General features: G+C 43.7%; 1 protein-coding gene across 1 annotated transcript in view; it reads left to right on the forward strand.

Annotated features, from left to right (window-relative positions):
• LOC306925795 (xenotropic and polytropic retrovirus receptor 1 homolog) overlaps positions 1-26394 on the forward strand; it is a 60876-nt gene that overhangs the window by 8782 nt on the left and 25700 nt on the right. Inside the window, exon 2 of the mRNA XM_079504872.1 lies at positions 16570-16621. Coding sequence (XP_079360998.1) covers positions 16570-16621 — 52 coding nt within the window. The remainder of the gene's footprint in view (positions 1-16569; positions 16622-26394) is intronic.

The following is a 26394-nucleotide window of genomic DNA, read 5'->3' on the forward strand; positions in this document are numbered from 1 at the left end:
GCGCAGGCCTTCGTCAGTGTCGTCACATTTACAAAGCAATGCCAAAAATGCCTCTCCCTACTGTAAATGCAATTATTTATTTAGGAAATTAAATTCCTTGGGGATAGGATTACCCCAGAGCAGACTGATTGAAATGATGGCCGACCTGATGCAGCCAACTGGGTAGAGGGTGACGGTCCGTGGCCACATGGGCTCAGTGCCCTGATCAGCGACTCCACGGTTCGATTCCTGGCCAGCCTGACCATTTGCTGAATGTAATTTAATCTGCTCTATGTAACTTCCCCCTTCTACCCCGGATTTGAACCTGGTTTGCTGCGCAACTGCTGCAATGTTTTACCATTGAGCTAATGGAGCCTGCCTGCTTGCTCATGGGATAGATTGAATCTTGACCATGGGGTCAACATGCGTGTCAGATTCCTGTGTCTAGGTGAGAGATGACCTTTTGACACCATCTAAATGTCTCAACAGAGGAGCAGGGAGACCAAATACAACCACCCGATTGTATAAGTTATATTGTGTTAACATACATTTTTAAGATATTTGTTGGTCTTTTTATGCCTTTATTTGATATAGGACAGTAGAGTAGACTGACAGCAAATGGGGAGAGAGATGGGGAGGGGAGTGACACGCGGCAAGGGTCGATGGGATCGGGATTCGAACCCGCGACACGCTGTCAAGGTGGATTAGCAGCCTAGGTGCCCGGATGTCTACGCCAGCCATCACAAAATTATATTTTATTCAGGTGTGATCAATTGGCTAATAAAGGGCAAGGTCGCGCATCATTGTAGTGGTGTGGAACGCGTGTGTCAAATGGATTCCCCACCCAGTTATTATGTCCGTGTCCCTTTTATGCCCATATATGTCTTTGTCAGGCATGCCCAAATATGGAGTCTAAGTATGCATATGTCAGAACATCATAGTGATGTCAGAACAGGCCAGCTCCATACATGGAGCCTTGGCAAGGGCCCTATCTAGTGTCCAGAGCCTGGTCAGAGGCCTTTTTATGGCGGTTCTGGACAACCGTGGGTCTGTCGACTCTGACCGACTCGAGGCCTGCACTCCCTGTGGTGGTGTGGAACGCGTGTGTCGAATTTGAAGTCGGTGGCGCGAACGTTTCTCGAGTTACGTGGATTACAGACGCACAGAGACGTGGTGCATTTATAGATGGATTATTAAATAATTTGACAGAAAGTTGCCATGCTCTTCTAACAGAGACAGAGTTCTGGAATGTGCTCATTTGATCAGATTCTTCCCCCCTGACGGTTTCAGTAAAATGTTGCGAGTTCCTTTCCTGTGTAGACTCCATGAATCTATTTCATGTAACGTTTGTGTTCTCTCTCTCTCTCTCTCTCTCTCTCTCTCTTGCTGCGTTTTACAACGAGTGTAAATCCAGATGTCAAATGGCACCAACAGAGAAGTCAAGTTAAGCAGGAAAGTGCTTCATTATTTCATAGTTTGCCAAGATAAATGCATTCGAATGGAAACGTAGTATTGATTCATCTTTGAAACAATGACTCATCGTCCATTCTGCCAGTCCTGCCAGCAGAACAGAGCAGAGATTAATATCACATAAGAGGGAAGTCGTCAAGTCGCATCCAGGGTCCAGCTTGGATGGGCTCGCTTGTTTTTCTTTAAACTTCCTTAATTGCACAATCCAGTCATGTCCTTCCATGGTCCATATGTGAATAATAGGCAAAAAGGAGAAGCTACAGAGAGACGGAGGCAATGTCAATGTAGTTCAGTTTGTGTCCATTTGCACTGCTACAAGTAATGACAATAGGAATACCTTGAATATCTCGATTGAATTTGTATTATAGTGACAAATCTCAACTAGGTGTGCAACAGTTAAACTATTTGATACAATCCATTATGAAAAAGACAAAGAAACTTCAACAATTGTAACTACAGTACCAGTATTTTGGGCACATTATAGTAGTTCTATTATATTTCGTGACAGTGGGTCCCGGGACCCAGGGGTGGTCTTTTAGATGGGCTCCAGCCAGGGATATTCCTACTTCAACAACGTTAGAGTACACTGCCCTGAGCAAGCATTTTTCTGACGGTGGCAAGGAACAACTCAACTTTAATGGGGAGAAACCTCAATCAGACACAATCAGGCTCTATACTAGGATGGGTGGCCAACTGCCTTCACTGTACCAGGGGGGAAGAGAGATGGAGGAAGATGGGTACAAGCAACAGCAACTACAAGAACTATAATGAATGACAATAAAATCACAATAATAGCAGGCATAGTAATAGTCTTAATATATAATATCAGTCCACACACAGTACTGTGGAAACTCTGGATCTATGGAGCGTCACAGGTCCATGACGACGACGACAGGCCCGGAAAATAATTAATTTTTTTCCAATAGAAGTTTCAAAAAGTATTTGAATGGGGAATTATTTTCCGAGCCTGTTGTCGTCATGAAAGGGGCCGGGACTGCGACGCTCTATAGCTGATTAAAATAGGTATATCCTCTTGGGGAATTTGACATAGCCTAGTTAGTCCTAGGCCCAGTGGCCTGTAGAGTAGACCCAAAGTGAATATATATACCACGTATTGTCTCACGCAGAGATCCAGGCCTGTTGAGACTCGGTCCAACTGTGGTCATGTGGGTACCCACCACAGGCGAGCCCACAAACCATTTCGCCTCATAACACCCGACCGGGGTTTGGTCCAGGGGATGCTGGACCAAATTGTAATTCTGATTAAAGCCGCTAGCCTTTGTCCTGTGGATACTATAGTGTCAGCAAGAGCAGTCATACAGGACGACGTCATTCCCCTGCAGTAAATGCTCCTGACTATTGTACGATACCACACACACACACACACATGCACGCGTGCACACGCACACACACACCATTGCAAAATGTCAATGCATTGGATTCATACATCACGCATCACACAATATGCGTGCTCCGTTGACAAAGAGCATGTTTCCTGTCTGTCGGGCCTCACAGAAACCACAGAGATGCAGCAGCGTCAGGATGTGGGGTTTCTGTGTGGGAGACGGATGATAACGACGTTATCCAGTTATGACTCACGTAATCCTTCTTCTGACAGTTTGGTGTCGAGATATGATGTTCAGCTTGTGATCGGCATGAAGGGGGGCCGCGAGGAAAGGAATGGAACAAATTATGGTTTGTCAAAATGGAGGGAGGTAGAGAGTGTGAAAAGAAAGATCGAGGACATGTTGGCAGTATAGTTGGGATAGAAATGGAGAGATGGGGAGGGGAAATAATGGGTGAGAGAAATCAAATTGAAGAATGGTCTGGGAGGAAGACGAGGAGGGTAGAGAGAAAGAGAGAGAGAGATTGGACAAGCAGTGATGTAAATAGGTTTTCAATGTAATGAGTCCCGGGATGCAGGGGTGGAGTCCCACCAGGGACATTTTATGAGTCCCACTTCAACGACGTTAGGAGTCATATTTTGCCATTTTTACAAATTGCAGCATTTCTAGTTCTAGTTGCTGCGAGAGAGTGAGGTCTAGCCAACACCAACTCGGGATTCCTGGATCGCTGCCCTCCACGATTTCCTATCCAACATCAGGTTCTTGAGCTCTGCAGTGTTGTCAGCCAAGCTGTCGCGCCGCAGCACGTCTACATAGGTGGTGCGCTTCTTTCCCCTTCTGGCTTTGACCTGGGTTGGCTCCCATAGGGTAAATTTTCTTCGCTTCAAGTTCTGCGTACAAATTGCAGCATTTAACTCCCGTGTGTGTGTGTGTGTGTGTGTGTGTGTGTGTGTGTGTGTGTGTGTGTGTGTGTGTGTGTGTGTGTGTGTGTGTGTGTGTGTGTGTGTGTGTGTGTGTGTGTGTGTGTGTGTGTGTGTGTGTGTGTGTGTGTGTGTGTGTGTGTGTGTGTGTGTGTGTGTGTGTGTGTGTGTGTGTGTGTGTGTGTGTGTGTGTGTGTGTGTGTGTGTGTGAACATGCATTCATGTGAGCAAAAAAGATGAGAAAAATGTTTAATGTGAACCACTGCCCTAATAAAACAACATTTGACAATAGAGTTTGACCGACCTGCCCTCAGTGCCCTAGTAGTCGCTTGGTATATTGGGCTTGTCTCACCTGGTCTTGTCGCTTTTGCGTTTCTCTCACAAAATCTGGAACCGCTGAATATGTCCGTGGGTTGCTGAGTAACCACAAGGTGAGCAAGCAGCCAGGACATTATTATCCCATTCAGGACGGGAACCCCTTTTGGTGTTTTTTTTAGCGCTACTTTAGCTATTGAAAATTAGCAGATCTACTACTACAAGCCCATGGCGCGGCACCAAGTGCTGCTCTACGATCTTGTAGATTGTGATTTTTTTTTAAATCTTGAAAATGTGGCGTAGATCTTGAAATAGTTTGAAAACCACTGATATAGAAACATAGCTTTTTAAGACATTTTGTAGAACTAGAATCTGGTCTCGGTCCTAAATGGATCATTACTACTGTGATGGAAACACACACACACACACACACACACACACACACACACACACACACACACACACACACACACACACAGGGGCATGAGGACGTGACCGAGGTAGTCATAGATGGAACAGATAGGCTTGAGGTGGAGAGAGAGAGAATCACCGTGTAGGCTTGTGGTGGAGAGAGAGAGAGAGAGAGAGAGAGAGATAAAACATTTGAGAACCACTATGGTAAATTATGCATTTATATAGCGCCTTTATCCAAGGCGCTTTACATTGTGCATTACATTCACCCATTCACTCACACATTCATACACCGATGGCGGCGGAAACCATGCAAGGCACCAACCTGCACATCTGGAGCAATTTAGGGGTTCAGTGTCTTGCTCAAGGACAGTTCGACACTAATTATGGGGGAGTTATAGTGTCTGGTTCGAACTGGCAACCTTGCGGTTACCGATCCAGCCGTAGCGCGCCACCGAGTGGCGTGCTACGAGCTTGTAGGTCTGCTATTTTTGAAAAACCGTGAAAATATTTATTTCAGAAAACTGGAGGATTTAGAAGATTTTTTTTAAAATTTTGAGGTCAGGCCTAAATGGGTTAAAGTGGGTGTTATGATCAAAATAAGACCATTATAATGTAAAACAAAATCAAACATTTGCCACGGACATGACAGAGTCCATGTCATGTCCACTATAGTCCACCCATGACAGAGTCCATGTCATGTCCACTATAGTCCACCCATGACAGAGTCTTTGCCAAGGACACACTTGTTTGTGTACGACTGTACGTGTGGACACGTTGGTGACCCCTGGAAGTAGGGTAATCTGAAAGGATAAGCCGGGCTGTTCCTTTTACACTGCCCTTACACTGTGTTGTGTTTTGGAAACTTACGCCTTGGCACCTGCTGAGTTAGCCTACTGATCTGACACGGGAAGAAATGATACGAGTCACTCACTGCTCAATCTAGGAGAAGTGTGGGAAAGTGTGTTTTTTTGGTTGTATACTGTACCAGCATCTTGCAAAATGTTCGTACGTACCTACTGTTTTGTTGTTGTTTTTGTTTGGTTTTTATCTCGCCACATTACAGCTACTAATTGTTTCTTTTGTTTACAGATGCATTGTTTTTTTGTCTTTTTGCGAGCTGCCTCTTGCCTGATTGTCCTATTGAGCCTTAAGGTTGATAGTTTATTTTTATTGTAACATAGCCCACAGATGGTTATATAGGATAAAAGACACAATTAAGTCCCGGACTTATTTCCATTGTGGTCCTCTCCCAAACAACCACATTGATCCAACCACATACAGTAATGGAGCCTAGTTGCATCTATTTGACCAAAGCCCACATCAAGGAAACAATAGAAAAACGCTCCCTTGGTGCTTGTTTGTTTATATATGTCAGGCGACACATCTGGCCCGACGGACCACACTGACATATTGACAGAATTTGCTGAAGACAAATTGCTTTTCAGCTGCCTTTGTTATTCTGTGGTGATATCCCCCATGTGATCCGCCAATGATTTAACAATGTCTTCTTCATAGTTCATTATTTGATTAACCTCAAATCTATTCATGTAATGTATAAACTACCGGTATACAGATTGTTAGTCATACTTCCCATCAGCCCATTAACATCCACTGCATGGGGTTGCACAGTTTATAGTGTGGTAGACCCCAAATAGGATTTTTTTTGTGGTATTCAGACAGCCAGCAATGGGTAAAACGCTCCCAAAAAGATGTAGTCTCTGTGACACATCTAGGGGCCACAATCCGCATTCATTATGCATTTTCCTAGGAGCTTTGTCATTGGTCGATTTGCCTGTCTACTTCCTGATTGGTGAGTCATTTCTGCATTTTTTTTCCCGACCAATGACAAAGCATCTGTATTCAAAGTCTTGAATGGCCCCTAGATGTGTCACAGAGACTAACTTATTTTTGGGAGCGTTTCACCCATTTTTGGCTGTATAAAAAAAGAAAGAAAAAAAAGATATTTTTTTAGGTATTATTGCTTATACCGTAGCTTTTTGTGCCCAACACGCCCCCACACGGGTTGACGTGTCAGATCAGATGTGACAGCGCGAGGTAGTAAAGATTATGCCTCCCGGTTTTGGGGGTAATGGAAGGTGGCGGGGAGTAATATCTGCCTCATCTGCTGGGGGCGCTCTAGCGCCTTTATTTAAAAAAATTACAGTGCACTGGAAGTGTTAGAATCGGTAAAGTATCTGTGTCGTTTTACATATTGAGCAAAAAAAAAGCATTAATTTATACGTTGGCTATTCAAAATAAGTCACAGCGCAACACTTTGTGGCACGTTATGAGCTTGTAGATCTGCTTTTCTTTTCTTTTTTTATCCTGAAAAATCTTTTCTAGAATCGGCCCCAGGTCTTTAATGGGTCCAAACTATCCATTCCAATCACATGGTTCTCACTTTACTGTGATGGTTTACCCAGACACGGGAGGCCTGACCTGGGATCACACCACTGCTGCGTCTGTGTGTGTACATGTGAGAGAGAGAGAGAGAGAGGAGAGGAGCTGTGTTTCTGTCTGTGTGTGAGAGGAGAGGAGCTGTGTTTCTGTCTGTGTGTGAGAGGAGCTGTGTTTCTGTCTGTGTGTGAGAGGAGAGGAGCTGTGTTTCTGTCTGTGTGAGAGGAGAGGAGCTGTGTTTCTGTCTGTGTGAGAGGAGAGGAGCTGTGTTTCTGTCTGTGTGTGAGAGGAGAGGAGCTGTGTTTCTGTCTGTGTGAGAGGAGAGGATCTGTGTTTCTGTCTGTGTGTGAGAGGAGAGGAGCTGTGTTTCTGTCTGTGTGAGAGGAGAGGAGTTGTGTTTCTGTCTGTCTGTGTGAGAGGAGAGGAGTTGTGTTTCTGTCTGTGTGTGAGGAGAGGAGCTGTGTTTCTGTCTGTCTGTGTGAGAGGAGAGGAGCTGTGTTTCTGTCTGTGTGTGAGGAGAGGAGCTGTGTTTCTGTCTGTGTGTGAGGAGAGGAGCTGTGTTTCTGTCTGTGTGTGAGGAGAGGAGCTGTGTTTCTGTCTGTGTGTGAGGAGAGGAGCTGTGTTTCTGTCTGTGTGTGAGGAGAAGAGCTGTGTTTCTGTCTGTGTGTGAGGAGAGGAGCTGTGTTTCTGTCTGTGTGTGAGGAGAGGAGCTGTGTTTCTGTCTGTGTGTGAGGAGAAGAGCTGTGTTTCTTCTGTCTGTGACTCTGTGTGTGTGTGTGTACATGTGAGAGAGAGAGAGGAGAGGAGCTGTGTTTCTGTCTGTGTCTGTGTGTACATGTGAGAGAGGTTTTCAGACGACAGCAGAAGATTGGGAGTGAGTCTGCAGTTCTGAATCTGATTGCTATGGGATGTGCATTCCATAGTTTTGGAGCCAGAAGGGAGAAGTGTTTGGGACGGGTGGAACGTAGAAGACTACACTACGCATTCACAAACGTGCTTGAAAGCATTCTGTATTTGTCACCAGCATTCTCTCTCCCTCTCGCCTGCTGAGTGTCTGATGATTCCTCAGGTTACGTTTTAGTAACACAAATCTCTCTGTGAGATGTCGTCATAACCCTCTGACTGGGTGAAAGTTAAGGATGGGGATCACAACGCAGCATGCACTGTGCATCTGGTATGTGTGGTCTAGGGGTGCAAGTTTGCAACAGTTAATTGAACTAACCGATTTAATCAATTATAAAAGATGTTTGATAATAATAGCAAGCTCTATCTACTAGGTTAGTAGGTTGTGTAACGCATTGCAATGCTACGCGGTGTGAGCTTGTAGATGGCACCTTTGTACGTCAATGTAGAAGATCAGACTAATTGATTTAGTCAATTGTAAAGAAAAAACAAAACCAACATTTATTTGTTCATTTGTTGATTTTGTTTTTTTGTATTATTTAAGAAAACACTGATGTAAACAATAAATAAAATCATTAATCACTAAAGAAAATAAACAGTTTCTGCAGCCATAATGTGGTCTCTAGTTTGTTCAAGAATCCATCAGTCAACTATTCCAGATTGACTGCGATACGAACCACAGAATGTTCAGTGGGGCTGTGTGGTGGAAATGAATGTGTGACCTTGAGCCAGGACGGCTGATCACTGGGACAGGGATGTTATTGCTTAATTCCGCTCTTGGCGAGGAGTTCTCTTTAACCCATTTTGACCTGAGATCAGATTCTAAAAATGTCTTCTACATCCTGACAGTCTTCTGAAAAGGCTATGTTTCTATGTCAGTCGTTCTTCGATTTTTCAAAAATAGCAGACCTACAAGCTTGTAGCGCGCCACTCGGTAGCGCGCTATGAGCTTGTAGATCTGCTATTTTTCATTAGCTAAAACATAACATAATGCTAACACCAAAAGGGGTTCCCGCCCAAAATGGGTTAAGCCATGCTTATTGATCGGCGTGTGGTGCCTGCTGCCCGTGTTGATATTGTTTTGGCCGCGCTGTGTCGAGTCGGTGAGCATTATTATATCGGCTGCTTGGCTCGCTGACGGGGCCGAAGCCTAATTTATGCTTCCTCGCACGTACCGCTGTCGCTCGCCATAAACGGCTGATTTTTAGATTTGTTCCGGGCCGATACCACCCTCAAGTACTCGGTACTCGGAACTGGCCCCGATACTTTGACCAAAACCTCCAATTGGCACTAGGCTGAACGAATCCAACAGGAGCAAGTCTGATCCAACACTGCAGCAAATCTCCAAAAAACGGCCGATCTACAAGCATAAATGACAACTGACAAGCGTAGATTGGAGATCCATCTGTATATATGAGAAAAGGGGGGTAAAATAAGTGGTTACTCAACAAAAATAAAGTACTTGTATCGGTACTCTGTATCGGCGAGTACTACAAATGAAGTACTTGTACTCGGTCTGAAATAAATGGTATCGGGACAGCTCTACTGATTTTTCAAGCGATGAACGCATCGTGTTCGCCATTCGCAAATGGTTCCATGTGTACACTCTCAGAGTTACATTAACATTGATTTTACAATATAAATCTGGGGTCCCAGAGATGGAAATAACTATCTAAACAGGTTGAGAATCACTGCTAATTAAGAGCCGTCAAAATGTCCTCTTATGGGGGGTCCCTGGCATATATTTTTCAAATGGGGGCCGCGGGCTCATCAGTGTCAAATTTGGGGGTCCTTGACATTAAAAAGTTTGGGAACCACTGCTTTAGGCGACAGGCTCAGCTAAAAGGCTCCAGCGACGTGACCTTGACATGTCCTCGTCTGCCTGGTCTGCTGCGTGAGCTACTTCTTCTACGTCGTCCTCTCCGCTGCAGCCTGCGTGGCTGCAAGCAGATTGGCTGGCTGGGCTGGCAGTGGCACAACGTGGCCATTGTTTTCCTTGTTGTGCTCCGAGGCGGTCTGGAAAACATTGACTGTCTTGACTCTACTATACTGTCCACCAGAGGGGAGAGAGAGAGAGAGAGAGAGAGGAGAGAGATGAAAGAGACTGACTGTGCTACTGCCCTACTAGCATTCAGAGAGAGAGACTGGTCTTCTCTTGTTCTGAGTGGACTGTACAGATGTACAAAGACGATAACAGAGAGAGAGAGAGACTGACGTATGGACTGCACTGCACTTGTTTACAACACGACTCCAGACGGAGCCCATCGTTAGTCGACTCACTTGAGGGCTAACACTCGAGGGCGTTGATGATGATGCCCTTGAGCAAGGCACTGGACACTACAGCTGCTCTGTTGCTGCAGAGATGCAGCAAGGGTGTTTATTTTAAGCGATCGTTTTCATGAGTCAGTGCCTCTGCTACAGAAGTTCTATCACGCACGCACACACGCACGCTTACAGTCCACATTACATCACAATCCTGACAACATACGCAGCAAGTTGCTAGTATGCAAATTGCAACTGCGTGCGTGCGTGCGTGCGTGCGTGCGTGCGACAAAATTAATTGATGCATAGATTGCATAATTCATGTGTGTGCATGCATTTATCTGTGAGCATAATTATGTCCAATCAACAACAAAGTGGTGAATAATTCAGGTTGGCATTATTCAAGTTGCTCATTAAACTATGCAGCTTTATGGAATGTTATGTTATGTTATATTATGAAATGGGCTGTTATTTCAACAACAACCTCAAGACAGACCGTTTAAATTGTGTCCATGGATATACTGTAGTATAGTCAGGCCTGGAGAGAAGATCCCTCTTGGCAACACTAAGTGACAGAATAATTGCATTAAGCTCACTGGCTCAGGACGAGTCAGGAGAACTTGCTTATTTGTTTTTTTTAGTGCAGCAGTTGTCATTAACCACATGAACCCTATTTTGATCCCTATTCTGGGCATGTCATAATAGGTGAACATTCTGCAAAAAACATGAACATTTGACTGAATTTAGGAACAAGTTGCTGAAAATGGCCAATATACAAGCTCACATGTTGTGAGACTGTAGATAGATACTGTAGGCTATTTTCACTCTTTGACTGACATACAGTGAAGTACACAGTGTAGGGTGTAAGTGGTTAAACACTGACGTATTTTGTTGTTAGTTACAATAAAACATCAGTGCTAAGTAGACCAAACATGCATCGGTATCACAAATCTCAGGGTCATTTAAAGGACCACTTCACCACTTTTCAACCTATCTTTCTAAACTGCCCACAGCCCTAATATGAGACACAGACAGAGTAGAAAAAAATCGTGCCATTTTATCATGATTATTAGTGAGGACCTATTATATGAAGATAGGTTGAAAAGTGGTGAAGTGGTCCTTTAATGCTTTTGGAATCCATTAGCAACACCTGCCACCTACATGGTTGTGGTTTGCCTCAATTCAGATGTCTTAAATCTGTGTATCAGCATGTAGTCTTACGTAACTTAAAACTTTGATTTGATATAAATATCAAATCAAAGTTTTTAAGTCAAAAGCTTTGCCAGTTGCATAATATAATGGAGTCACTGAAATCCTTGATCATTCAGGCTTCAGCTTCTCATGCAACGTAAGCACGAAACACAGACGTATATAGTGCACATACTGTAAGTCAGTGGTTCCTGGTCTCTAAACTGCCTCCCCCTGGCCAGCCGGGGCGCCTGATGGAGGGGAAAGGAACTGGTTGGAATAACGTGCTCCTTCCACGCGCTACGTCCAACCAGGGAAACTCCCCCCTGTCACATGTAAAGGAGCAACTTGGACACTCAGGCATGAAGGAAGCATGAGTTCAAGTCCGTTGCTCTCCCCATGTCCCCCATATATGGGGACTAGGTTGGCAGAGGGTGTGTAGAGCCTAGGATCACATTAGATAATTGACACAGGGGTGAAAAATGGGTTACAAAATTGTGGGATAAAAAATATTAAAAAAAAAAAAAGTCAGTGGTTCCCAAACATTTTCATGTCAAGGACCCCTAAATTGACACTCATTATTAGCCTGTGGACCCCCATTTGAAAATATGTGCCAAGGACCCCCATAAGAGACGATTTATACGGCTCTAGCTGTTATTTTCAACCAGTTTCATTTCAAGGACCCCCAGTTTGATATGCAACAGGCTACGGACCCCCATTTAATGGGATTTATATCTCTCAGACCCCAAATTTGTATTGTAAAATCAATGTTCATTTTACTCAGAGTGTACAAATGGAACCAAATGGACCCATTAGGGTCCATTTGTACACTCTCAGAGTTACAGACCCGTAAGGGTCCATTTGGTTCCAAACTATCATTTAGCTGGGGACCCCCTGGAACTCCTCGTGCCCCACTTTGGGAACCGCTGCTGTAAAGTAACACGTAGCGGCAAAGCACGGTAACAGAAAATAACATAATCAAAGACAAAGGTTTAACAAGATAACATGGGCTTCAGTCAGTGCAGTTACGATAAGACACAGTATGTGCTGGTCTGGGAGGGAGTGGGATGAGGGACTTGCGTTGATAAGGGGAGAGCAGTGCGGTGGTGATAAGGTGTGTTGGGGTGCCGGATGGGCGTTAACCCATTCTGGGTTAAAACTCAAATCTTTGCTTATGGGGAGGTCACTGGGACAACATATTTTCAGATGGGGGTCGGCCGCCAATTGCATATATTTTTGGGGGTCCTTGTCTGACATGAAAATGTTTGAGAACGACTGACCTCAGGTAGTGGGGGGGGGGGGGGGGGGGTGGGGGGGGGTAGGAGCAGCTGCTCCATAGCTGATTGGTTCAACGGCGAACGCTTCAGTATCTCAGCACTACTTTGCCTGACAGCGAGGAAGGAGCAGAGTGAGCGGCGGTCGTGTCGTGACTGGGATGACACATCTTCTCGGAGAGTACATGCGGTCATATAAGGCTCAGTTATACTTGGTCGCCTGCCGGTGGTGTCATGCTCGGTAATATAGCAGATCTACAAGCTCACCACTTCTTGTATGTCTTCTATTTACGGCATGCAACACCAGCGTGCAACTAAGTGTAAATCAGGCCACATCATGTTTGACCCGTTTCTATTGATTGTGTATCACCAACTACAGTACAGCTCCAGGCATGCAGTGATGCAAATAGCCTGCATCCTGCATCCTTTAGACTCACTAAATTGAGAAAGGACGCGATCATGTCACCCTCCGGGGGTCCTGGAATGCAATACTGTTGTACCCATAGTGTACTCTAACATTGTTAGTTAGTTGAACAAGTGCAACAATGAATCCTTCCAACTCACTGTTGTGGCATACAGCATTGCAGGGTAGGGATAAATGCAAGGCACAGTGTGCCACCCGCTGCCAATGCTATCAAGCCATAATCACCAGTAGGTCACTCATTAAGACTCATTAAGACTCATTAAGAGGTTGGGTTGGTGATAGACGGACAACGCGATCAACGGACAATGGCTGACAACAACAACAACGTCCCTACTGGCTCCAAGTGTGCTGCGCTGGTGTGCTTCAGGCCAGGCGTTGTATTGTGTAGCCTGGTCCCTGAAATCATGCACTATTGACCTGTGTGTGTGTGTGTGTGTGTGTGTGTGTGTGCGCGCGTCTTTGCTAACGGTAGATCTTTGCGTGTATTCCTGTTTACACTGTGGCCACTTGCCAAAGCTAAACTGTTGTTTATGCTTTGTCACTAGTTACTTTAAGGTGGAGATAGATAGTCCCTCTGTGGCCGGCAACTTTATTTGCAACTGTCGGTAAACCGACTGCTGCGTTGACTGGTGCCACTTCTATGATAGCATGTCTGCTTTACTTAAATGGCAGGTCTGTTGAATTTCCACTAAATACTGCATTTCTCAACTCCAAACTGCTGTGCTAGCTCTGTCTTGTTTTTGTTTTGTTTTGTTTTTTACTTTTTTTTTACAAACTCGTTCACCCGACCGAATGTTTTTCCCACTCATGGATTTATTGCAGTGCTACAGTTTCACGCCGAGGGCCTGATTGTGTCGTTTATTTGTTTTTGATGTTTATTAGGTGATTAACCCATTTAGGCCTGATGTCGAAATAAAAGAGTCTTCTGAAAGAATATATATTCAAAGATTTGTGCCGTATTTTCACGATTTAAAAAAAATAGCAGACCTACAAGCTCGTAGCGCGCCACTCGGTGGCGCGCTATGAGCTTGTAGATCTGCTATTTTTCAATAGCTAAAGTATAGTTAAAACACCAAAAGGGGTTCCCGTCCAGAATGGGGTAAAGTATCTATTCTGGTTAGGGCTGTGAATCTTCCGCTATCTCACAATTCGATCACGATTCTTGGGGTCACGTTTCAAATCAAAAATCCCAATCATTTGTATCTAAATTATTTCAGTCATGTCTATTAATTATTTCATCTGGACTTTAACAACCAAGTGTAGCCTAGTTATTTCCAACAGCTCAAAAACAACAAAATTATATAATACCAGAGAGGGTCGTGTCAGGTTTCTTGGCTTTGATGGTATAACATTATTAACAAGTGTCAACAAGCGTTAGCTGTACAGGGACACACACCTCAGCAGCTCAGCTGTGCTGAACTGAAGTGACTGGAGTCACTTCATTGTGACTTAAAAACCCATTTTGGGTGGGAACCCCTTTTGGTTTTAGCATTATGTTATGCTTTAGCTATTGAAAAATAGCAGATCTACAAGCTACGAGCTTGTAGGTCTGCTATTTTTGAAAAATCGAAGAACGACTGACATAGAAACATAGCTTTTTCAGAAAACTGTCAGGATGTAGAAACATTTTTAGAGGGGAGAGGAGAGGAGAGGAGATCTCAGGTCAAAATGGGTTAAGAGTCTTACGGCCGGGCTCCACCGGGCGCGTCAGCGTCGCGTCTCCGTCACCGTCAGGGAATGTTCCCTTTTTAATCAATGAAGGGTGGCTCCACTGCCCGCGTTGACGGAGACGCGACGCGTGCATTAAAATTGAACCGGTGCGTTTTGACGCGACGCAGACGCAACGCAACGCGTCCGGTGGAGCCCTGGCGTTAAGACATGATGTTTACTGTGATTATGGTAATCTTGCATTTCATTTCACAAACACAATAAAAACTTACTTCAACCAGCAAAACAGAAAGAAAAAAATAAATAAAATAAAAACGTTTTTCTTTCTCTGAATCGATTTGATGATTATTATTTTTGACAGCCCTAAATCTGGTTCTGACTGAGCCTGAGGTAGTAAAAGGATCCTTGTTGTACTTATACTGTACATTGTTGCAAAAAGGGTTAGGATCCTTAAAAGGATTCAAATGACTCTGGTTCCTTAACAATTCCCTCTTACCCTGTAGCTTAGTCTGATTCCTTAACAGTTGCCTATTATTAAAAAATCACACCTGTGTGAACTGAGTGGTGCAACTCCCATCTCCCCCTGCCTCTCTCTCTCTCCCTCCCTCCCTACTCTGTAATTAGCAGGCAACAGTGCAACACTCTCTCTCTCTCTCTCTGTTTCTGGCACAACAGCGCCACTTTTGCCCCTACTGGTACTCTAAACATAGTCACATAGGTGAGGACATAGTCAAATAGTCACATAGGTTAGGACATTGCTGTTCCTTGGAGTGGTTGCACCACTCAAAAGATATACGGTATAAATGTTTTGTCCAGGAGGTAGGGAAGGACACCCTGGTTTACGTGAGGGGGTTACTTAACCCATTTTGGGCGGGAACCCCTTTTGGTGTTTCAAGCATTCTGTTATACTTTAGCTATTGAAAAATAGCAGATCTACAAGCTCATAGCGCGCCACCGAGTGGCGCGCTATGAACTTGTAGGTCTGCTATTTTTTTTAAATCGTAAAAATGCGGCACAAATCTTTGAATAGGTATATATTCTTTCAGAGCGAACGTTTACTTCCAAATAGACCCTTACAGGTCTGTATCTCAGAGTTATGGTGGTCCTTGAAATAACAACGTCTTCACTAGTATTGCAATTGGTTCTGGAAACGGTTCCAAATGTGACAGATTACCGATTCCGGTTTCCTCAATTTGCTGTATCCTCCGAATCCCACCCATAGTTACAAAATGATGGAGAGAATGGAGACATTTGCCTTTAACAGAGGATTTCAGGAAAAAAAAGAAAAATAAAGGCTATAGAAATAGAATGTAGATGATGTAGAATCTACTCTCGCAGTTTGACACCACTGATAGTAGATCAATACAAGCTACACACATCCCAATAGAACTAAAGCAGGGCGCCTGACAACAGAATTCCTATAGCAAACCTAAACAGAGCTGTTGAAAGACTTTATTATAGCAACTTTAAGCATGATTTATACTGCATGCTGGTGTTGCATACCGAAAATAACTGATCTACAAGCTCACAACCCGTTGCGTGACTTGCTTCACATTGTGAGCTTAAAGATTGGCTTCTGTGATCTGCCTGCACACTCCCTGCACACTGCCTGCACACTGCCTGCACACTGCACAAAGTATAAATTAGGCATAAGTGACGTTTCAAGCCTCGTGACATGGCACTAATACATAGAAAATATTAGTAAATAATGACATGGTAAATGGTGCATTTATACAGTGCCTGTAAGGCGCTTTACATAGATTGTGCATTACATTCACCCATTCACACACACATTCACACACCAATAGTGGAGGCACCAGCTGCACATCGGGAGCAATTAGGGGTTCAGAGTCTTGCTCAAGGACACTTTGACACTAACTCTGGGGGAGCCCGGGTTCGAACTGGCAACCTTGTTGTATGCATCGTTGTGTGTTTATGTATTCTTCCAATTGGAGGTGTAGACAAAGCAACTGATCTCTCTACTCTGTACCTCCTTTCTTTCTCTGCAGGCGTTCAAGGAAATGCTGTATTCGGCTCAGGACCAGGCCCCCTCTATTGAAGGTAACTATTACAAACATCCTTTGAGTTATTGCTGTATTCGGCTCAGGACCAGGCCCCCTCTATTGAAAGTAACTATAGAGGGTATGCGCATGCTTAAAGTGAATGGCACATTGAGTGGCAAAGGAACATGCAAAGTGAGTTTAACATTGTTTAATGTTGTTTAATGCAATCAGATAGGACTTTTCTGTTTGGATGTAGGGGCTGTCAAGGCCAGAAAGTAGTGTTTTGCCACTCAGTAGGCATTCCTGCATAACTTCCTGGTTTGATGATGATGTCACGCGCATACTCTCTATTACAAACATCCTTTGAGTTATTAGTATTCGGCTCAGGACCAGGCCCCCTCTATTGAAGGTAACTATTACAAACATCCTTTGAGTTATTTGTCGTATGACAAGTTATAGGGCGGTTAATCGATCAAGTTTATTATTGGCTAATTGATCACGTCTCTTCTCCTATCTATAAATAGCCATAGATTAAGGGTGCAAAGTGAAATGGGAGTTTTAGATAAGACAGAAATATATTGATGTTGTTGTTTCTTTTTTAATTATTGGCTTACTGCAGTTTTTATCGAGACACATCTCAAGATATCTCACTGGCTAACGTTGGGTACCAGTGGGAGGTGGCAAGAATGAGTTCAACCGGTTGTGGTTGATTTGGGTGGTGTTTGGTTGTAATGATTGTAGTGGAGAACTACAGGAAGGATTTCCTACGCACACGCACACGGACGGCTAACACGCAATGTATTGATGACATTCTGAGGTCAAATCCCACTTGTGATCAATTTTGCAATGACACTTACAACTGTTGGTCTAATTAATAGGGTTTGCTAGTTGTAGTTTGTAGTACATGTGTGTTTGTGTGCGTGCATGCATGCGTGCCGTACGTTTTGATGATGGCTTAGCCAGACTTTGACCCATTTTATACGTGTACACACATGCGTGCGTGCACACACGCATGCACGCACGAACACACACACAGACAGATGGACAACATAGAGCTGTTAGCATGCAGACTGCTACTGTAGCTCAACCTGTAGTCGGGCAGGTAATGTTACTGTACGTTTTCAGGCCTTAGGGCCATCAACTCAGAAACGAGAAAGTCAATTCAAGTAAAAACATGAAAGTGGGTTGCACTTAACGTCCCCAAAACTGCATGCACTACTATATCTTGAATACGTCTACAAAATGAATTGACTGATTGGCAAACTCACATTTCTATATAGTATATCATAGTGTTATAAGCAGGAACAGTCTTGTAATTAATTAGATTATTGAGATAACCAAAGCCCAGTGTCTCTTTTAGTGCATTTCCCATATTTGTCTTTAGTCTGTAGTTGCTGAACATTACTACATTCAACATAGGGTGCGTTCGGAAATGCGCACCAGGAATGTGGTCAGTTTGTTGAGTGTGGTGGGCGGTGACGTCACAGTGTGCCTTATTTACGAACGACCACAGCTGTGACGCATTCACACCGCCGACACCGGACAACCCCAGCTTCAGGGTAGGGTCGCTCAGTGCGGGCACTCGGCACACCCGGTGCACAGCGCACTGGATTTTCGAACGACAACGCACCGAGTGCACTGAATAAACGAACGACAAGAGAGCACACCAGTGCGTTCAGGGCGCATTTCCGAACGCACCCATAGTGTCACCTGGAGCCATAACTACTGTGGCTTTATACAGACAACATCAAAGTGCTTGACTTAAACCTCTCTTAAAGTCTCTCTTGTAGCAGAAACATCAGAGTAAATTAAATGAATTGGACAGCCAACTACTTTTTCTCCATTCATCATGCAGCACTAGTCTCTTTGTAGTACCGGTAAATTGCAGAAGCAATGCATGGCAGAAGACTGCTAGAATGGCATTGTGAGTGAGCTGGTAGAATTTTGACAATTTATGACAAACATGCCCCCAAAAAGTATGTGTGCCAGCCACGTTTGAAGTGGTTAAATCTAAAATTATCATTAGGTCGGCTCATCAAGTACTGGGACACGTTTAATCATTCTAATCTAAACCCATCATTATTTCAGCTCTAAAACATGATTGCATGTGTTGTTGTGTGACTCGGTGTATGTTCCAACATGTTCCATTGGCTGACAAATTGCGTCGTTCTTTCCATTAGATTATTTGCAGCATGGCTGCAGAGCAGTGGTTTTCAACCAGTGGTCCTTGAGGGAGTTCCAGGTGGTCCCCAGATAAATTGTGGAGAGTTATAACCAATTATACCACAGGTCGTTTCGAGGAAGCAATCTGATTGGTTGAAACAGCCTTCTAGCCGTGGATTAAACCAGCACCATTCACCACCTAATCAAAACAAATAATTCAGCTGCTCTGTTTTCCCAGAGCGCTAGCAAACTCGGTGGCTACGCTAGCTAGTTTCTTGGGACATTTGTGGTCGTATGACTACATCTTTTTTCAGCGATTTTCTTAGTTTTAAGGGTAACTGTTGTATAATTGCAATATTACACTCGAGGGTGTGGTTTAACGTGATTATTGCCACTTCCGTAATGCTTGCGAAACTGGACTACGTCTCGGTCCTGACCGCATCACTGTCGTGGCAATAATCACGTTAAACCACACCCTCTCGTGTAATATTGCTTAAATGGACCCTTGTGAATCTTGAACTCTTGAGAGCGTAAGATGGTTTCATCTTACGCTCTCAAGAGTTACATTATTGTTAAACATCTGCATTTCTTAGTTTACAAGAAGTCTACACTATTGGAGAATGCAGAATAATTGTTATTTCCATCAACGTTTGCCTGTCATCTATCCTAATGGTAACAACATCAATACAGCATGGACAGTGGACAAAATATTATAGTATTAACGACAACGAAATATTCTTTAGTTTTGGGTCTGCGAGGCTAAATCTCATCAAATGGTGGTTCCGTGTCTCAAATTCAGAATAAATAATGGGCCTTGATATGATAATGGTTGAAAACCACTGCTGTGGAAGATCAGAGAGAGAGAAGCATTGACTTGTAGTTGTCTTAGCCTTGCCCGCCTTGACCACAGGCGGGATTCGACCCCATGACACCACACACAAGGACATGCATGGGTCTGCTGTGTGTGTGTGTGTGTGTGTGTGTGTGTGTGTGTGTGTGTGTGTGTGTGCATGTGTGTGCGTGCGTGACTACGATGCGTCTGTTTTCTGTAATCATTCCTCATCCTGTTACACTATGTGCTGCAGCTATCTCATCATAATATGAGCTATATGATAGGCCTTATAGTGGCAGCCTTACAGAATGACATGTTCATGTTGTAATGTAAGGCGACTCCTGCAGCAGTATACTGTCATTATTTAATCACTGGGTGTTGTTTTCATGGCATGATATCATATTGTCCTCCAAAACAGAATGCTCCGTGAGTCTGTGTGCTGCCAAGACCTTCGTCACAGTATGCAACATAATCATTAAACTCTATTAATAGCACACTTGTGACGTTTGGTGCAAAAAATCACAAGGATCTGATCTCACCGTGCATTACTGTACACGTACTGTACTACTGTACACGGTGTCCTTACATCACATACTCATTACTCACAAAACAAATTACATCACAGTTAAGTTACAGACAGCAGTCATTTGATCACCTAAACATGTAGTTTGGCAGTATGCATGCACCTGTTCTTCATCATCATCATTTTTCATGGATTTCACAATGCCTCGCCTGACTTTCCAGTCCTTTATTGCCATCCTCAGTTCCTGCTTACTGATGCATGTGTCCCTAGCGATGACCTCAGGGAACGACAGTTTTCTACCTCTGGTCTGCTTTGAGGCAGGATTCCAGAGAAGAAGGGAAGATATAACCTCATTGTCAAATTTGTCAGCTCTGTAGCAGTGGCCGGCAAACTGTGTTCTTCTGGATCGGACTAGTGAAGAAACACGGGGAAGGTTGCCGTATATTAGATTAGTTGATGGGTGGCTCTTCCAAGAGAGATTTTGCGCTCTCATTAGAAGGCGGGGTGTAAGTGCCATCCAACCGTTTCTCTAATTTCTTTGAAAGTGTCCATGTCTCGGAGTAAAATTGGCTCGACGACGGTTATCCTAAATATTTTTACTTTGAACATCTTCAAAGTATCTAAGCTGGGATTGACCAGATCTTATGCATGTCATTGTAGGTTGACCAGGCTATACCCTTCCTAGTTTGAAAGCACCTGTTCTTCCATGGTCAGTGGTGGTCAACAGTTCAATAATACAAATACATTGGCTGTTAGTGGTGGTCAACTCCCAAAACGGTACAGCAGCAAGACTTTGAACTTATAGGATAGGATATGAAGGATAAACAGGAACACATTCTGTGGTTTTTCCCACATTGCTTTCCATCAACACAATCCATCAAAGACGTGGTCACATAAAAAAAAAATGATATGATATGAAGCAATAAGTTACAACATATACCGTATATGACATCACACTGCATTAACCCATCTAGGCCTGACGTCGAAATTTAAAATATGTCTTCTAAATCCTGACATTCATTTTCTGAAATACCTATGTTTCTATGTCAGTGGTGCTCAATATTTCATCATGAACAACAATTATATGTAATTGGCCGCCGACCCCCATCTGAAAATATGTAGTTCCAGGGACCCAAAGATAGAAAAGCACTCTGTGCCGTGCTACGAGCTTGTAGATCTGCTATTTTTCAATAGCTAAAGTATAACATAATCCTTAAAACACCAAAAGGGGTTCCCGCCCAGAATGGGCTAAAGTAGACACATTTCTCTGTGGTCAAGCTAGTATAACTCTGTGTATTCCCTTTTGTGAAACTTGCCATAACATTGCTCGTTGTGACTCTTGTCAAAACACAGTCCCCAAAAACAATGTTTGGGGACTGCCCTTATTCTTTGCACCCCTGTGTGACTCTTAGACTGACGACCGTCTGTGTGGGAAACTATTTGACCCTCTAGTCTACAATCACTACTATTGAGTGAAGCATCCCTATTTTTCATTATTTGGAAGTTGTTATAATTTGAACCTAATCTGTTCATCTGCTGTGTGTGGTCACCTTATAACTCATGTGACCTAATAACCTGCTATGGCGGTCAGCCGGTCACCTTTTATAAAGAGACTGTATTGCATCCCAATGGCTGTGAGTATACGGCGGATGGGTCATGTATGCTTTTTAAAACATATGGCATTATATTATGTCCATACTAGTCATCGCTGATTCCGTTTTAGTCATATACCCTATGTATTAGTTATAGTGCTATTATTGCCCTCTGAGCCAGAGTTGTGCCTTTTTATATGATGCTATCTAAGGCCAATAAATGAGTCGGACGTTAGCGTTCGTGGTTCTGGCCCACTGGCTGACCGATTGACTGACTGGCTGACTGACTGACTGGCCATAGCCGACGTGTTGCTTGGGCAGCGTCTGTTTTTATGACTGTCTGCCCCAAACACATTCTTCTAATAATCTATTTACGTGCTTGTTATCTTGCTATGATCCTGTGATTCATACAGTATAGTACTAGGCTTTTCCATTCTGATTACTATATGACCATTAAATGAGCCATTCCGGAGCCATTCCAGGCCACGCTGTGTGACAGACGAACGGACAGACGCTGTGTGACAGACGAACGGACAGACGCTGTGTGACAGACGAACGGACAGACTGTCCCAGTTTGCACATCTAAATTTATGTCTACAGCCGGCTTCCACCTTCCGCTTATTCTAAGAATTACTGTGACTAAAAACCCTTGTGTTTTCCGCTCGGACTAAACATAAGGCCCCAAACAAAAGTGTGTGTGGAAAATGTCAAACATTGTACACATTATGACTGCTGTCCTGGAAGAGGGGTATTAAAAAAAATATGTTTTACGTACTATAGGGTAAAGCCATCGTATTTAACCCATTTAGACCTGAGGCCGATTCTCCAAAATGTCTTCTAAATCCTGACAGTTTTCTGAAAAACCTTTATGTTTCTATGTCAGTCGTTCTCAAACATTTTTCATGTCAAGGACCCCCACAAATATATGTAATTGGCTGCCATCCCCCATCTGAAAATATGTTTGTTCAATTTTTAAAAAAAAATAGCAGATCAACAAGCTCGTAGCGAGTGCCGCGCTACGAGCTCGTTGATCTGCTATTTTTCAATAGCCAAAGCATAATATAAAGCTTAAAAACACCAAAAGGGGTTCCCTTCCTGAATGTTTTTTTAAAGTGTGTCGGATGTTGTATAATGCACTAGTTGTAGCGGTGCTTTTGGCTTGGTCCCGGGCATATGAGACATTTTATACATGTGTGAGAAAATATCAGCTGTCTCTCACTCAACCACGGAAACAAATATGCTCAGTTGAAGCTGGAGATAAGCGGTTCCCGCATGATCCTGGAACAACATATTTTCAGATGGGGGGTCCACTGTCAAATACAGAACATTCTGGGGGTCCTTGACATGGAAAACGGTTGAGCACCACGGATTTAGGCATTTAGCAGACGCTCTTAATCCAGAGCGATTTACATTAAAACCCAATCCAAGCCAAGGAACGACAGGTTACGTTTTAAGCACTATAAGCACTAAGTCCTGTGCCAGGACGTAATCTTTTTTATTTTTTATTTTATTTTATTTTAATTTTTAGAAACGCTGGCCACTGGTCTGTGTTTCTATTGTAGTGTACTGGCATGGATTGTGTTAAGCAAGAACAAAAAGCATGGCAATGCATCACATACATAAAAAGTAGTTCAATCATGAAACATGCGCTAAGAACGTAACAGTGGAATATCTATATAATTAAACTATACATATAAACTATACATACTACAGTATACTATACTATTCATATATACTATAAAGTGCTATGACTACATAAAATGCAATTCTGCTGTCTACGCAACATGCTATAAGTCTGTATAAAATGCTATCTAAGTCTACATAAAGTGCTATCTAAGGGGCTAGGGCAATTGCTATGGGCCATGATGGAGTCTGAAAAGGTGGGTTTTCAGACTATAGAAACATAGGTTTTTCAGAAAACTTAGGATTTAGAAGACATTTTCTTAGAATTGGCCTCAGGTCAAAATGGGTTAACCTCTGAAGCTGTAAAATTAGGATGGAGTGGAGAGAGACACAACTTGCTACATTGCAGCGTAGCATTACATACGCACGCACACACACACACACACACACGCATGCACGCACGTGCGAGCGCACACACACACACACACACACACACACACACACAGTCATCAACCGCTTATTCACACCACCACCAGACCCGCGTTGAGCTCACAAATGTCTCGGAAAACAAGACATCTTGGCTAAGGGGAGATTCAGTGGCGTGGGTAAATGAGTAAGCTCTGTATGACCCTGCTATTGTATGTAGTGGAAACCAGCCTAAGTAATGACTCACCTCTGGCTATAGTGAGTGCTAGTTGGAACCGTCTGTTGGCTTTATGTAAACATGCAGCTAATATCACTATCAACAGCATTCTCAACCAAGTGAAGTGCATTATTGCGACCGTAGGTCACATTTACTATGAAAACCTGCATCTCCATGTGTTAGTCACGCCTCCATATGGTCACGCCTCATGACATCACGCCTCGTGACACGTCACGCCACCATGTATGGCCATTTCCATATATGAAGATCACGACACTGACCTCAGCTAACCCTGGATAGCCATACATGGAGAGGACTGGATCATCACCTATAGATCTGCATATATGGAGCTGGCCAGCAACTCTACATCTGACCTCAAACCCTTAGATCTCCATATATGGAGCTGACCTGTTCTGTCATTCCATAAATTGATGAGGTTTCAATGTGTTTTATGGGGAAACTTAAAGGTTTTGCCATTCATTCGACTCGTATTTGTCCAAAGAGTGGGAGGCATGGCGGGGCACTATAAGCTTGGGGCAGAAGAGGGGGGGCATGTCTCCAAAAGAGACATATTTTAAAGTCAGCCATGACTCGAGACCTTCATTCAGTTTAGTTTTTTAACAATCTGTTATTTTAGCATAGCTTAACTAAAAAGTACACGGTAGTCAAACAGTGATAACAAAATATTCCCCCTGAACCGATGGGGCGCAATCCTGAAATGGGAAGTGTGTCTACACGAGTAACACTGGCCTAGTAATTCAGTACCATTGAGTGTTGCATGAAAATAGCAGATGTTTTTTTTTCTCCTCAAAAAAGATTTCCCCACGATAATTAGATAATTGACACCCCTGTGTCAATTATCTAATGTGATCCTGGGCTCTACACACCCTCCGCCAACCTAGTCCCCATATAAGGGGGACAGCAACGGACTTGAACTGAGTGTCCAAGTCGCTCCTTTACACTGACCTGACAGGGGGCAGTTTCCCTGGTTGGACGTAGCACGTGGAACCAACCAGTTCCTTTCCCCTCCATCAGGCGCCCCGGCTGGCCAGGGGGAGGCAGTTTAGAGACCAGGATTACCTCGTGTTTTTTGTGAGGGTACCTACCCTAGGCCTAGGGGACACGGGGAGAACATAGAAAGGCCCTTTCGCCAACCCCCGCCTCGGGTAGTTGAAAATAGCAGATCTTCAAGCACACGATGCATCAAAGCGCGGTGCGTTGTGAGCTTGTACATCTGCTATTTTCAACTTGTGACACTGATGTGCAACCTAAGTAAATGTGGTGGCTGTTTGTTTACCTTGTAGTCTTGTACCACGTGCAACTGTATGAGTTTAAAGCAGGGAGTTCCTGGAAAGGAGGGGAGGAAAAAAAACAGCAATTGCCAGATGAAAAGTACAGCCTAGGCTTATTACTGCCACACAGACATGTCATAATGGCATAATGATGATAATAATCATAATGACGCCAAGACGCGCAGAGAGAGGAATGAGCAGAATAAGGCAAAAATGGGATAAGGAGATTAGACTGTGTGTGTGTGTGTGTGTGTGTGTGTGTGTGTGTGTGTGTGTGTGTGTGTGTGTGTGTGTGTGTGTGTGTGTGTGTGTGTGTGTGTGTGTGTGTGTGTGTGTGTGTGTGTGTGTGTGTGTGTGTGTGTGTGTGTGTGTGTGTGTGTGTGTGTGTGTGTGTGTGTGTGTGTGTGTGTGTGTGTGTGTGACTGACTGTGTGCACACAGCGTACAGTATGTTTGTGTATGTTTTGTACTGTATGTCTGTTTTCGTGGACTAGCCACAGACACCCCAATTTAGTTAATTTGGTGTCTTGTCTAAATCCAGCCACTCTGAAGTTGGATGAATCACTGACACTGCTGCATAGTCTGACTCAAAACCTGTGTGTGTGTGTGTGTGTGTGTGTGTGTGTGTGTGTGTGTGTGTGTGTGTGTGTGTGTGTGTGTGTGTGTGTGTGTGTGTGTGTGTGTGTGTGTGTGTGTGTGTGTGTGTGTGTGTGTGTGTGTGTGTGTGTGTGTGTGTGTGTGTGTGTGTGTGTGTTCTCTCAGCCACATGGAGGAACATGCTCCAGTGGTACTGTCTGTCTGGGCATTTGTATTGTGCAGAGACTGCACTGCAGTCAGCAAAAATAATACGTATATAGGTTTTGTTTGTTTGCTGATAATGCAAAAAAGGAACCACACAAAGAGAAACATCACAGTTATGCATTGCAATGACGTAACCCAATTCCGAAATAAAGTAAAAAATTGTAAGGGTTGAGACGAAGAACCATTTAAGTCCATAGTGTATTCCGACCCTTCCCCCAAACGCCCCATAACATCTGTTCTTACCCCTTATCCATCCTTTATAAATTATGTTTATACATCGAATGGCACCGTGCCACAGAACTGTGTGATAACAAACATCTCTACATCGAATGGCACCGTGCCACAGAACTGTGTGATAACAAA

This window comes from Electrona antarctica (genome assembly GCF_951216825.1).
Source record: "Electrona antarctica genome assembly, chromosome: 1".
In the NCBI taxonomy this organism is placed as follows: Eukaryota; Metazoa; Chordata; class Actinopteri; order Myctophiformes; family Myctophidae; genus Electrona; species Electrona antarctica.